The sequence below is a fragment of the Podarcis muralis genome, chromosome 4 (genome assembly GCF_964188315.1).
Source record: "Podarcis muralis chromosome 4, rPodMur119.hap1.1, whole genome shotgun sequence".
Classification (NCBI taxonomy): Eukaryota; Metazoa; Chordata; class Lepidosauria; order Squamata; family Lacertidae; genus Podarcis; species Podarcis muralis.
In genome coordinates this window covers 75,764,129-75,778,819 of record NC_135658.1, presented here as the reverse complement: position 1 = coordinate 75,778,819, position 14,691 = coordinate 75,764,129, and the positions used below count along the sequence as shown (strand labels likewise).

The window sequence follows — 14,691 nt, the reverse complement described above, 5'->3', positions numbered from 1 at the left end:
AAAAACAGCATTTTTGGCAATACATTCATCTTTATAGCAGTAATTCGACCCAACAAGGAAAGCTTCAGTTTTGACCAAATTTCTAGATCCTTTTTAACTTCTAGCCAACATTTTTCATAATTATCTTTAAATAGGTTCAAGTTTTTAGCCGTCATATTAATCCCTAAGTATTTCACTTTTTTAACCACATTTAACTCTGTCTCCTTCTGAAACCTTTCTTTTTCCATAGTTGTCAATTTTCCCCCCAAAACCTTAGTTTTTTGCTTATTTAATTTAATTTAAATCCCGCCACCCGACCAAACCAGGTCACCTCTAGTGACAATGATGGATCTTCATACCTGGTCCTTCAAAGAAGGGTGCATAACCCATCCAGAGGTATTACACAGCTCAAATCCCAGAACTGGGAACTGCCCGTTTATAGTCAAAATCCTTTCATGTGAAAACAAGTTCAGTAAACTTCAGGCCTTCCACAGCTATTTGATCCTCCACAGAGATTATGTATCACTCAATATACATAGCAATTTTTTATTCAGATTAACATAAGCAAAGACTGGTCTCTATCCAAAAAGGCATAAACTGACTGGGAGAGGCAATATTGGAATGCTTCTAAGCAGTGCTATTTTTCTAGAAAAAGAGGTGCTGGAACTCACACTGAACACCTCCCTTGTTCTCTTATAATGGCAACCGGCCCATCTGAGAGGTGCTGGAGTTCCAGCTGGAAAAAAGTCCTTCTTCCAAACGATCCTGAATCGAACAAAAGTATTCAAGAGAGTATCTTACTGCAAGGGATATTACAATTTGTGAAATAAATACAGTGGTACCTCGGGTTAAGTACTTAATTCGTTCCAGAGGTCTGTTCTTAACCCGAAACTGTTCTTAACCTGAAGCACCACTTTAGCTAATGGGGCCTCCTGCTGCTGCTGTGCCGCCAGAGCATGATTTCTGTTCTCATCCTGAAGCAAAGTTCTTAACCCGAGGTAATATTTCTGGGTTAGCGGAGTCTGCAACCTGAAGCGTATTGAATTGAAGAAGAATGAAGTACGGTCAATATTATTTTATTGCTAAAATGGTATCAAAGAAGCTTGTTGTCTTTTGCTGAATCTCTTTGAATCCAGCTGCACTAAGCAGCGCATTGTACTCTGATGCGGTTCGTTCTTGGCCTTCGGTAAGAAGTAGCATTATCACAGAGTATAGCTGGCACCTTACCGGCCCTTTTCTATCTTCATTGAGGACCATTTCCACTATTAACACTCCACCACCTGTTTCAAAATACGTTTCACCAAGTTAGGACAAAGATATATATCATTAGCAGAAAATGCCCAACACTGTCCAGGAATTCAAAGAAACCAAAAAATATTATGATTTTCAAATGGACAGTGTAGTTTGTGAATTTCAGGGTTGCACACAGACACATGCACACACATACCAACTCAGTGCTTCAACCTGACCCAGGGAGCCAAAAGTCATGTTTTAGCCTGCCATCTTGATTCAAAATGGCTCCCATTGTCCAAACATCAACAAAGACCGTCGCCCCACCTCAGGAACCCTCATGCGAAGTTGGGTGATGATATCTTGAGAGGTGGGTGAACCTATGCCAACAAATGGGCGATTTTTCAATTCGCCATCTTGATTCAAAATGGCACCAGACACCCAAACATCAGCTAAGTCCGCCACCCTCAGTTCAGTAACCCTTGTGCCAAGTTTGGCAATGATCTCGAAAGGCAGCTGAACCCACAGAATACAGATGGACAGAAAGACATACCACTTTCCAAAATAGCAGGTTACTTATTTCAAAACTGCATAAGGAAAGAGTTCATCTGAATTTATCCAAGAATTCTGGGATAATCAGAAGCGATGCAGTTGAACCCAAGTGGCGAGGGCAAATGTGGGACAGTGCAGCAAGGCTTTGAGTAACAAGGGCCCAATTTCCATGGTACCTTTAGCTCTTCTGTCACTCTGTCTTCTCTGAAGAAAGGCCTGAGCCTCCCATTATTGTAGCAAGCAGGCTAGGATTAGTCCAATTTTAGAGTCACAGAGCTCGGGTTTATTTTGTATTCCGTTTTGACATTCTGCCTGCTTTCCCCCACCTTTTACTTTTAATGAAGTTTCTTAATTTCTCTGCTGAAGTGTGTCTTATTGCCAATAGCCCCACTTGCCATATGTCCGGGTTTTCACAGACACTTTGCCGATTCAGTGAAAATCGGACGCCATTTTGCTACTCGATTCCCAGACTTGTCTGGGAAAACCCAGATATATGGCAGCCCTACACATGCCTAGATGCTTGGCACCTAGGACTAGAGTGGTAAGTGACCAGCAGAGTCTGCAGAGTCAAGAAGGAGTGTTGACCATCTTTGCACTCATAAGAAGCGTTTGAAATGCAGTTACTTAAGTGCATCCCAGGTCCCCTCCCACCTGGAGAGGCAGGAGTAAGTGGAAGGGCAGTGGCAGCAACCCATTGGCAGCCCTGAGGGGCTGTTCTGTTGTGTTGTAGTTGGGCAACGAAGGCTATGTGAGAAGCTCTCTTGGGCTTCCGCCCTTGGTTACTCCTGCCCCATCTTTGTACTGATCATTGATCTGTTCACTGTATAAATACACATACCAGGTTTGCAGGCCTTGTGCAGTCTGGTTAGTAGCTGCACACACTTCTCATCAGACCAGTCGTGCAGGACCCTAGCCAAAATATAGAGGTCAGCTTCTGGAATTGGGTCCTTAAAAAAGTCCCCTGTAATAGAATAGGTAGAAAATAAGCATATTTTCTTAAAGCAATGCAGTAATAATTCACTGTATCTTTCAGAAATCAACAGTTATTAAGGCCCAGCTACTGCCTGCTGTTTCTTCTAGTGCATGGATGAGGAATCTGTGGACTTCAGATGATGTTAGACTCCAACTCCCATCAGTCCCAGTCAGAATGGCCAATTGTCAGGGATGCTGGGAGCCGTAGTTCAACAGGCTTTGGAGGAGCACAGATCCCGATTCCTAGCCTAGAGTTTTGCTATCTTGCTTGTTAAAAGAAGAATGATCGAACCAATGTAGGCTCTTGGAAAACCACAGTTTACCTTTATGGAAAGTAATCTGGTGATCTTGCGAGGACACATAATGGTTTTTTGCTTGTTCCACTATTTCAGGTAGGTCTAAAATTGTCACTGTAGAATTTGGATATAATGAAATATATTCCTTGGCACATGCCCCAGTACATCCTTGAAGGGAGAACAAAGAAAAAATGAAAATGTTGTGCACCTCAAAGCTTTAAGAGTAAAAATTACTGTGCAAAAATTTAAGAGTAGCACATCAGATAGGTGACTGGCAACTAGGGTTGAATGATGTCTGGTTTTCAACAGCATGATTATCACCAGCTAAACATCACAATATACTGATATATCATGATGTCTGAAATAAGGAAGGACCCATGGAGAAGGCATTTGCTTGTGTGCTTCTCCCACTTTCTAATTTGTCAGTTCTTTTGTGCCAATTAAGTACCAAATTTCCAGGAGAAAAGCATGTAGATTCCAGCTGTTAGAGCATTTCATCTGTTGTTAGACCATTTCATCATGTGGGCTACACAAATTAAATGAGGATGCAAACAGATGCAAATGCACAGTAATCTCCAGTGTGGACAAACCCTGTTTCTCCCATTGCTCTTGATACTGCAGGACTAAACAGAAGTAGCATCAAAGTACTGTAGTTTGAAAGATGTTAATGAGTTTCTATTGGTTTGTATAGTTAAAGCCATGGTTTTCCCAGTAGTGCTGTATGGAAGTGAGAGCTGGACCATAAAGAAGGCTGATCGCCAAAGAATTGATGCTTTTGAACTATGGTGCTGGAGGAGACTCTTGAGAGTCCCATGGACTGCAATAAGATCAAACCTCTCCATTCTTAAGGAAATCAGCCCTGAGTGCTCACTGGAAGGACAGATCCTGAAGCTGAGGCTCCAATACTTTGGCCACCTCATGAGAAGAGAAGACTCCATGGGAAAGACCCTGATGTTGGGAAAGATGCACAAGGAGAAGGGGACGACAGAGGATGAGATGGTTGGACAGTGTTCTCGAAGCTACTAACATGAGTTTGACTAAACTGCGGGTGGCAGTGGAAGACAGAAGTGCCTGGTGTGCTCTGGTCCAGGGAATCACGAAGAGTCGGACACGACTAAATGACTAAACAATAACAAAAAATTGTCTAATTCATTCTCTTGTTTTGCAATGTTATTTCTGCTTGGCTTTCTCCATCACTCACAGTCATGGATCCTTTCACTTTGAGTGTTATCCACTCCACCCATTTTTGCCTTCCCTTCACAAATCAGAAACACACCTGTAGCACTTTCTCATTTCTGTTCTTCCCGCTATATGATTTTGGGCTAGTAGTAAAGGACGATATTGTGGAATTTACAGCACTTACCTCCCACATCACAAACAAGCGGGAAATGTGAAAGATCAAATGCAGTCATAATTTCTCGGCCAAACAGATGCCACTTTTCATCCATAGCACCCATGAAGATTTTTTGCAGCCCACTCTTGGATCTAGCAATTCAAAATTGCATTGGCATATAAAAGACACGAACGTTTCGTACAGAAATTGCTTCCAGACTAGAGCGATATTCCACAAAATGCTCTCACTTTCCCATTGTTAGCTGCATGTAGACGTTTAGCAACTCTAAAAATGTTCACCCCTGTTGGTAGATTTTATTCTCTTTGGTCCGATCCTGTTATTCCCCACTTATACCAAGGGGCAGATTGTGAGCATATCATACTGATCCTGGCCTGACTGCACGGGCTGCCAATTAGTTTCTGGACCCAATTTTAAAGTGCTGATTTTACCTATAAAATCTTAACAGCTCAGGACTGCAATACCTCAAGGACCGCTTCTCCCCATACAAAGCAACCTGTGTTCATCACCGGAGCCCTTTCTCCATGAGATGCCTGGAGGGCAGCAACATGAGAACAGGCCTTTTCTGTGGTGGCTCCCTGCTCACCCACTGCCTGCATTACTAAAGCTTTAGGCACTGGGCAAAAACATTTCTCAAACCAGGCAGATTAAACATTCCATGGCATTTTAAAGGTGTTTATGGGAAGGGGGTTATTGGCTTGTTTTGGTTTTATTATGCATTTTGTGATCTCATTTTGTATTTTTCTGTTGTGAACCACTCTGATCTTTGGAAGAAGGGCAGCATACAAAATTAACTAATGATGTTCCTATAATTCATTAATACCTCTCATAGACAAACAGAATGGTTTGTTTGCTCAGCATTTGCACAGCAGTTCCCTGCACCTCCATAACTGCTACTTTGGTTAAACCCCACTTGCCAATTTAGAGCATGTCAAAACTTCAACATTATTCTTATTACACTTTGCAATAGTCTCGTCCCTCTTTTATTTTTTACAAACTTTTAAAAAACACACACACACAAAACAAAACAAAGCGAGATAGTCATCGTGTCATATGCAGGTTTACAATGTAAGAGCTGTGAGCTACGGCACAATGAAATGAAAACTTTCTCTTGCATTAATGGAACAGATTTAAATCAAAGTTCTGAGAACGTTTCTGTCTGAACTACTTCCCTAAACATGTTGCATCACTGGTTGGATTCTGCACAAGATCTTTGAATATCTGGTTCCTTTATTATATCTGAATAAATATTGTGTGTGCATTTTTAATCTATATTTTAGTTAAGTTGTATACAAATGCCGATAAATGATATTGCCTGTTAAGGATTTAAGACAGAGAAAGAGGGAGGAGAGAGGGGGGATATTCTCTCTAATGAATCCTTAACACTGTCCATTCAGGACCCCTGAACGCAACGAAGGGCTGAAATGGAGTCTTTTATCTTCCTCATCAGCAATCCTTGACATTTTCTGACACATGCTTTCAGATTCTCTTTCCCAACTATCACAACATTCCAACTTCAGGAGTTGTTAATTGGCACAGGACCTCTGTGCTCCACCAGTAACGAGAGCTTGAACATCTAATTCCAATGCAGTATCCTGATGCACATACCCCAAATGAGGTGCAGATGCATCTGGTCTGAGCATAGACTGATCTCTGGATAATGGCAAACTGCATTGTACCCATGAAAAGACTCTGAAAAAGCCATTTGTGAAGACCAGATGCAATTCTGCTTCGATATTGGAGCATAGTGGAGGCAAACCAGGATATTCTGCACAACCAAGCTGCATAATATAAGCCCTGGTTGCAGACGTCACCCTCACACATGCATAAAACAGGAACCCAAGTTTGGCATGTGGTAAGAAATTTCCCAATAATCTGATAACATTTGGAGAAGGGAAATGCAACAATGAATAGAGAAAACACCGGAACTGTGAATACAAGCAAGCAATATGTTTCACACAAATTGCAACGGCAATGGTCACTTTGACAAGAAGCATCCCAGGTTTTCTCCATTCTTCCAAAATCAAGATCTAGAAAACCTTATTATTTTTTTACCTGTTAAGAGCATCAAAGCAATCTTTTCCTGAAATGCCATATACTCTATCAGTCTGACTCTTTCCTTGTCTGGAAAAGAATATTTGTTTTAATTAAATGAAAATTGAGTGGCGCACACACACTCATACCATTATCATGTTATCTGTCTTTTTAATGAAAGATTTATACTATTGTATAAACAGTTTAGAGGGTTTTTTATTATTAAGCAATATATAAATATTGCCGAATAAAGTACATTTTAAAAATTATATGTGTTGTCAAGGTTGACTAACAATCACAGGTTTGTTTGTTCGTGACATGTATATACCACCGTATAACCAGAGTTCTCTGAGTAACTTACATATCTCAGTGATTCCAAATCTATTTTTAAATCTCAAATTAGTCACCAGAGAAGAATTGAACCAATTTCACCTGGATGTACGTATATATTCTTAGACTTTTAAGCAGTTAACATAAAACAATATAAATTATTAATTAAAAGTAACAGAAAACCAAACATTAAACAGTGACCTAAATTTATCAACATACAATTAAAACGAACAGTTTGAATATAAACAAAATAAAATAACTTATACTACAAAAATATATAAAAAGAAGAATGCTACACTACAAAAGAAAACCCCTTTCGCTTCCATTTTAGCAACATGCCTAATTGCAGTGTTGCTCTTTCCAATCGTCGTTTAAAGTAAAATCGTAGTATTTTTCGTGACGGGGCATGATATTCCTCATTCACTTAAAATCTCTGGTAAGTGGTTTAGCAGATATTAAGAGATTAAGAGATCTTAAGCCAATCAACGAGGGTCCTGAAAAGGCACTCTCCACAAGGGAGACCGTGAACTCCACCCATAACAGTTATGTCAGGGCAGCTGCTGTAGACAGAAGACAGCAACATGCAGACAGAGAAAAGGCACCATGCTGCCCCAGCAGAGTCAAAAAGCAGTTGCAGTTCTGCCTGTACCTTTCAACAGATGAGCAACAGAAAGGGAAGCACTAGGAACTGCTCATCTGGAGCCAGCCCTAGTATGGAAGTGCCAATACAGTGGTACCTCGGGTTAAGTACTTAATTCGTTCTGGAGGTCCGTTCTTAACATGAAACTGTTCTTAACCTGAAGCACCACTTTAGCCAATGGGGCCTCCTGCTGCCACTGCGCCACCGCCACACGATTTCTGTTCTCATCCTGAAGCAAAGTTCTTAACCTGAGGTATTACTTCTGGGTTAGCGGAGTCTAACCTGAAGCGTATGTAACCTGAACTGTATGTAACCCGAGGTACCAGTGTAGTTGCATCTCGGACATGGAGCTAACCAGCCTTGGCACTGTGGCACATCTTTAGGTGGCAGTTTCCTACTTTAGCGATATCCTTCTCCTTACCTCACAGAATCAGCCAAGTACTGCATACCCATATAGATAAATTCAGAAGTGAACTTCAAGGAATGATACTGAGACTTCAAGCTTGATTTGGCAAGGTAGAGATTGGCAAGGTCTGTGTTTCCATAAAGAGCTTAAAAAGAAAAGGGACAAAAGATTAATGCTTTTTTTGCAATGATCGCCAAAGCCCAAAGCCCTTCCCAATTATGCAGGAACAAAATGCATGAAATGACAGGCATGGCGGCATGAAACCCCCCCCCCCCCCAAAAAAAACCACCTGTAACCTGTTTAAAGTTTATACAACACTGCAGCTGCAAAAAAAGGGGAAGCAACTACAGCTCAGTGGGAAAGCTTTTTTTTATTATTGCTGAAGAGTAGGGTAACAATGCTTTAAAGAAACAAGCTTTTCCTCTTGAATACTCTCCAAAGTGATTTGGGAAGTTCTGTCTGCTGTGTGCTTCAAATGTGTCCTAAAAACTCAGATGTTTCGACAGGCTTATTTGAATGCTACCCTGTTCAGTTTCTGGTCTGCTGGTATAAATTTATTTACTGTATTCCTGATCTCTTTCTTGGATTGTATTCATTGGCTTTTGGTTTATACAATTTGGTTTGGTTTGATTTGATAATTTGGTTAACTGCTTAGGGATCTCCCCCAGAGATGCTAAGATGTAAGTAATAAATACTTTGGTTGTCCTTCCTCTCCACTTGCAGGTACTTTAAGCCAACACAGGCCTCCAGCAGCCTCTCCATCCCAAAGGGACTGGTACCCAGACGTTCGGCAATAGTCACTGAAGTCAGCGGTTCCTTGGACTCCATCAGCAGATCAAATACACCAAGATCAGAAGCAGTAAACATAATCTGGATGCAAAAAGGAGCGAGGGAGTACAAAAGGAAAGAGTTCAAAATGGTCTATAGTTAGGAAGTTCTAGAAGGATGCTTTTGAAACAAACAAACAAACAAAGTCACCCTAAATTATTGTGGCCCTTCAGATGGTGTGGGTTGTGACTCCCATTGTTCCTGATCATTGGCCATGCTGACCAGAGCTGAAGGGAACTGGAATTCAACAACATCTGAAGGGCCACTGGTTCTTCATCCCTGCTGTAGAAAACGCTGGCAAAAAGCACTGGGGGGAACAGAATTCTTCCAATTTTTGTTTCAAACAACAGGTTTGGGCAAAGGTTGACACTTCCTCTAACAGGGGAGCATCTCCGCGGGCTATGCTTACTGCGTGAGCACAGAAAAACTGGATTAGAAAAAGGAGGAATTTGAGAAGTAAGTGCTGGAAAGGTTTTCAGCAAATCCAAGAAAACGTGTTTTAGTTTAGATTTTTTTAAAGCTTAAGATTTAAAAAGCTGGGTTTTTTGTAATTTTGCAAATATACTCGTTTACCACATGAAAGCTACTGCCTGATTTTTTTATTATTATTTAGCTTCCTAGTTTTCAAATGTCTGAAAATTTTGACAGATTTTTTACCTTTATTGAACTAAACGAACTGGACAACAGAGGCAAAGCAACTGCTTCTGAAGGCCTGGGCCACTCCCACTCTCAGCGTGACTGGCTGTCTAAACTCCCAAGCTGCAAATTGTAGCTCATAGTTTAAGGGCCAATGGCAGTGGCCCAAATCCTGAAATGTTCTGTGATTGGATATCATATATCGAATCGGAATGCAGCGGCTCAGAATCCTTCATCCAGACTCAAGTTCAGGCAAACAGAGACCACTTAATACATAACAGTCGAGACATTTCATTCCGAATCTACTAGACAGAGCCAAGAAGAGGACGATGACAGGAATGTGTCCTGCAGCCGCCACCCCCCAATATAAATCCTGGTTAAGCCCACCATCCATTAACAAGCTGGAGGTTTGAAAGTCCCTGCAAGTTTTAAACTTTGCAAACTATACCCATCACAGAGCTTACCTTTGGGATCATAAATGCATACTGGTGCTGAAACAAGATTTCCACAGCGTCAGCGTGTTCTGGAGTACTCATTGTTCTTCACTGCGCTGCCCAATACCCGACAGCCTGTGTCCGAAGAAAAAGTTGCCTTTGACAGCACCAAGGACCTCTCTGCTTGCGATGTTGCTATCCAGTGTTAGCTGAAAGTGACCATAAATATTCAGGTAAAATCAAAGTAGACACAAGAGCCTTTGTAAAATGACTAAGATCAGAGCGGTTTATGGGAAAGTCCCAATCTGAGAAAAGGGCAGGCAGAGGTGGAAAATTAATTGCCTCCCATAAATACGGAAGGGATCGAATTGAAACGATAACCAGCTTCCTCCAGAAATGCCTGCAGCTACATTGCCATGACCCTGCCGAGTAACTTGCTAAAAAAAGGGAGTATTTGTGACTGGGGGGCGCAGTTGTTAAATACCAGAAGGTCTGGAGTGCTTCCCCACCTCCTCTGCCCAGGAGCAGCCATGCTATCACCTCCTTCAAGGCTGTAGAGCCAGCCATGCCCCCCCACAGGCTACCTTTCATTGGCCATGAAAGGCAAGTGCCCCAAGGGCATATTGTTGAGCACATACTCAAAAGTGCCCTGTCCTCAACATCAGGCTGCAAAAACTGAAATGGAGGCCACAAAACATGGATTTATGGAGTGCTGGAAAGCTCACCAGGGACTGCATCAATTATGGCATCTAGCTCACTATGGAAACATACAGTATTGTCCTCAAACATCCTAGCAAGCAACTCACTGAGGTGTCATGGGCTCCATGGAGAGATGCATAAGTCAGCAGACCACAGACCACCCTGAAGAGCTCCTCTGGCTGATTTCTCAAGGACGCAGTGGAAACAATGAAGTAGGCCTTCTTTGCTGATTTTGCCACCACACAGTAGGCATGATTATGTGATCTAACAGATGTTTGGTCATTACCACACCTCCTGTACTCTATTATCTTTCCTGTTCACATATAGCTCCTCAGCATACCAGGGAGCCAAACGTGTGAGAGACACGGCACTTAGGAATAATAATATCTATGGCCTCCACATATTGTCGATTCATGGTGAAATGAGGGCTTCAGCAAGTTAAAGTAGTGGAAAATCCCTGAGGGCATTTAGGGATCCATTGAACTCCCTAAGTTTCCAGGAGTAGGCTACCCTAATGGAGTCCCAACTCTTACGGGGGAAGCGGATACTGTTAACTCCTACTTCTCAGGAAGTGGTCTGATCATGATAACGGGATTACGAAACCTTCCCTCTTTCCAGACCATCAACTTAATCAAAAGGGGCAAAAACCAAGTTGATGGTCTGTCCCACACCATGGGCTGGGCCAGTGACCACTTGAGGCAGTCCCATGGTTGTCATGTAGACCATGAAGTTCCAAGGCAAAACAACGAGAGCAGCCGCAGCAGGGACACTAATCCTGGGGTTTCCCAACATGATGGTCAAGGAAGCAGCTGGGCAACAGGGTGCCCAAGAGGCCAGCAGCACCCCCCGTCTCTCTCCTTGCTTTGACATGAGGTGCAGGCTGTCCATGGCAGGCCTCAGTGAAGAGGTTTCCTGGTGAGTAAGTTCAAAGGTTTATAGACCATAGTGAAAACCCCACCCTATGGGCATAGCCAAAGGGAGGCAGGGAGGCAGCTGCTCCCCCTAAATCAAGTACCGTATTTTTCACTCTATAAGACGCACCAGACCATAAGACGCACCTAGTTTTTGGAGGAGGAAAACAAGAAAAAATATATTCTGAATCTCAGAAACCAGAACAGCAAGAGGGTTCGCTGTGCAGTGAAAGCAGCAATCCCTCTTGCTGTTCTGGCTTCTGGGATAGTTGCGCAGCCTGCATTCGCTCCATAAGATGCACACACATTTCCCCTTACTTTTTAGGAGGGGAAAAGTGAGTCTTATAGAGCAAAAAATACGGTAAATCAATAAAAATTCTTAACTGAGGTTCTGCTCCCCCTAACATGAAGCCCGCCCCCCCTAACATAAATCCTGGCTAAGTCCATGACCCCCACCTCGACCTTCAGAACTCTGCTGATGCTGCACTGAGTATCCAGGCAACCAAAGCTAAATAAGGTCCACTCCTCCCAGCTTGCCCACCCAGGTCTCATGATGAAGGCCAGATCAGGTCCCTCATCCACTGCTAAGTTACTATCCACTATCCTTACTCAACTCTTCACTTCCTAGGGACATATTGAAGACACAAAAGCACTCTCACGCAGCCCAATCTTCAATACCAATAGGTCTTCTTCTAGCAAACAATGAGGAGAGACATCAAACTGGGAGGCACCCGTTGCACAACAATATCAAGCTTAACCCACCCCCAGCTTCTGGGACCAAAACTCACTCCCCACATCTCCTACCCAGGAAGCACCCAGTTCAATGCTAAAAGGACTGTCATTCCAGCAGTGAGGAACTTTTTACACACAATACTTCAGGCAGTCTCTCACCCTAGAAGTAGTGTAGACAACAAAAAAAGCTCACCCACCAGCGTTCGAAATTCCCATTGCTCTAGGTGCATTTTGCGACAGGGAATTTCATTGATGCAAGCAGCTTCTGAGCTCTGGGAGCAGTACTGCGCCTAAGATTTCAGATTAAAACGGCCACTGCTGGAAGGAAAGGAGGACCTTTTTCTGCCTCCCCACTTCCAGCCACCCACTAAGGGATCCTCTTAAGAATTTAGAGGAAGTATGGCTTTGTTTTTTGTTTCTGCAATCTTCAGATGAGGACTAGACCATGTGAAAAATGAACATAAGATTTTAGCTGCAGTTCACTCGTTTTCAGCTTTGCATTCTTGTTATTAAAAAAGTGTGCCTAGATATTCTGTTGTGGCGTCCATAACCTAGGTTTAAGGTGCCATTTAGCTCCTCGCTTTCATATCTCAGTTTCTACATAACACTGCCACACACAATAAAACAAATTCATTGTGATATTCAGTAACTCACAGAACCAGAAGCTTCTTGGAATAGGACACAGGACTAGGTTTTAAATTCTCTACCTCTCCCTGCTCCTCCAGGCTCACCTGCCTCCCACTCACCTCCGTCTGCTGCCTATGAAGTCCCTAACTTGTTTGGTTTATATACTCTCCTGTTTGCTGGCTTGGGTGTGTCCTGGGCAGCTGTAGCTTATCAAGCAGATGGAACACAGCCTCAGCCAGGCCAAGTCCTGCTACAGTGGTACCTCGGGTTACATACGCTTCAGGTTACATACGCTTCAGGTTACAGACTCCGCTAACCCAGAAATATTACCTCAGGTTAAGAACTTTGCTTCAGGATGAGAACAGAAATCGTGCTCTGGCGGTGTGGCAGCAGCAGGAGGCCCCATTAGCTAAAGTGGTGCTTCAGGTTAAGAACAGTTTCAGGTTAAGAACAGACCTCTGGAACGAATTAAGTACTTAACCTGAGGTACCACTGTATACAGTGTCTCACAGGAACTGCCACCTCTTGGCAGGCAGCTGCTTTTGTAAGAGGGTAGGGGGCCTAGGGAGCCATTCCCGACCCCTCCCCACTCCTTGCCTTCTGCCAGAGCAAAAGTGATGCTAAACCAGGATAGGTAAAGGAGGACATGGGAAAATAGGGAAGGAAAGAAAGAGGCTGAAGTGGGAGGAAAATGAAAAAATAAATAAATCCCGAAGTCTCCTAGAAGTGTAAAAAATGGGGGGGGGGGGGTGAGGAAGGGGTGAAGGGCATGTGGTTGCTCACCTGCAAAAGCGGAAGAAGCGGAAAACAAAGCAGGATAGTCGGATGGTTCTGCACAATTTCAACCCTATTTTTATAGCCTCATCCTGTGTGGGCAAAGGAATGTTAGCCCTCCCTAATTCCTTTGCCCTTTTTAGCTGTGCTGTCTCCTCTATTTTCTTGGTGTTAAAGGCCCTACATCTGAAAGAACCCTTGGTCAGCGTAGAATAATTGTGCAACGATGGCAATCTCTGCTATGTTCTTTATGGTAGTTTATATTATCAGTCCCAATCTACAGGCAATAAATACTTCAAGGTGTATCTGTGTGTATAATCTTACTGCTCCCATTATCTTGTTAAGACGTGCAGTTTTTCAGTTCTTGGAAGTTCCCCTTAGTTTGCAAAACCTTTATGAGTGACATCAGGAATGTGGATTTGGGGGTATAAAATGGACCTCAAATTGAGTCTTTCTAGGTACAGTGGTACCTCGGGTTACATACGCTTCAGGTTACATACGCTTCAGGTTACAGACTCTGCTAACCCAGAAATAGTGCTTCAGGTTAAGAACTTTGCTTCAGGATAAGAACAGAAATCGTGCTCTGGCGGTGCAGTGGCAGCAGGAGGCCCCATTAGCTAAAGTGGTGCTTCAGGTTAAGAACAGTTTCAGGTTAGGAACAGACCTCTGGAACGAATTAAGTACTTAACCTGAGGTACCACTGTATACAGTGTCTCACAGGAACTGCCACCTCTTGGCACCTCCATATTTTTCCCCACCATCTGAATGGTGTTACCTGTCATTTACTTTCGACAAGGTCCCCATGATATTCTTGTAAAGAAGCTGGTAAAATGCGGTCTTGACTATGCTACCACTCAGTGGATTTGTAACTGGCTGACTGACCGAACCCAATGGTTCCTCTTCATCCTGGAGAAGAGTGACTAGTGAGGTGCCACAGGGTTCTGTCTTGGGCCCGGTCTTATTCAACATCTTTATCAACGACTTGGATGATGGACTCAAGGGCATCCTGATCAAATTTGCAGATGACACCAAACTGGGAGGGGTGGCTAGCACCCCAGAGGACAGGATCACACTTCAAAACGACCTTGACAGATTAGAGAACTGGGCCGAAACAAACAAGATGAACTTTAACAGGGAGAAATGTAAAGTATTGCACTTGGGCAAAAAAAACGAGAGGCAAAAATACAAGATGGGGGACACCTGGCTTGAGAGCAGTACATGTGAAAAGGATCTAGGAGTCTTGGTTGACCACAAACTTGA

The 14,691-nt window shown here is 43.0% G+C and overlaps 1 protein-coding gene across 1 annotated transcript; it reads right to left on the bottom strand.

Moving 5' to 3' along the window:
• Nucleotides 1-315: 315 nt before the first annotated feature.
• On the bottom strand, nt 316-13,528 carry LOC114595352 (acetylserotonin O-methyltransferase-like). The gene is made up of 9 exons (XM_028725643.2): nt 13,441-13,528; nt 9,719-9,897; nt 8,486-8,660; nt 7,806-7,935; nt 6,436-6,504; nt 4,393-4,514; nt 3,057-3,197; nt 2,600-2,722; nt 316-1,259 (listed from the first exon to the last, which is right to left on the bottom strand). The coding sequence occupies exons 2-9, from the start codon at nt 9,788-9,790 to the stop codon at nt 1,051-1,053; spliced, it is 1,041 nt and encodes a 346-aa protein (XP_028581476.2). The 5' UTR covers nt 9,791-9,897; nt 13,441-13,528; the 3' UTR covers nt 316-1,050.
• Nucleotides 13,529-14,691: the final 1,163 nt, after the last annotated feature.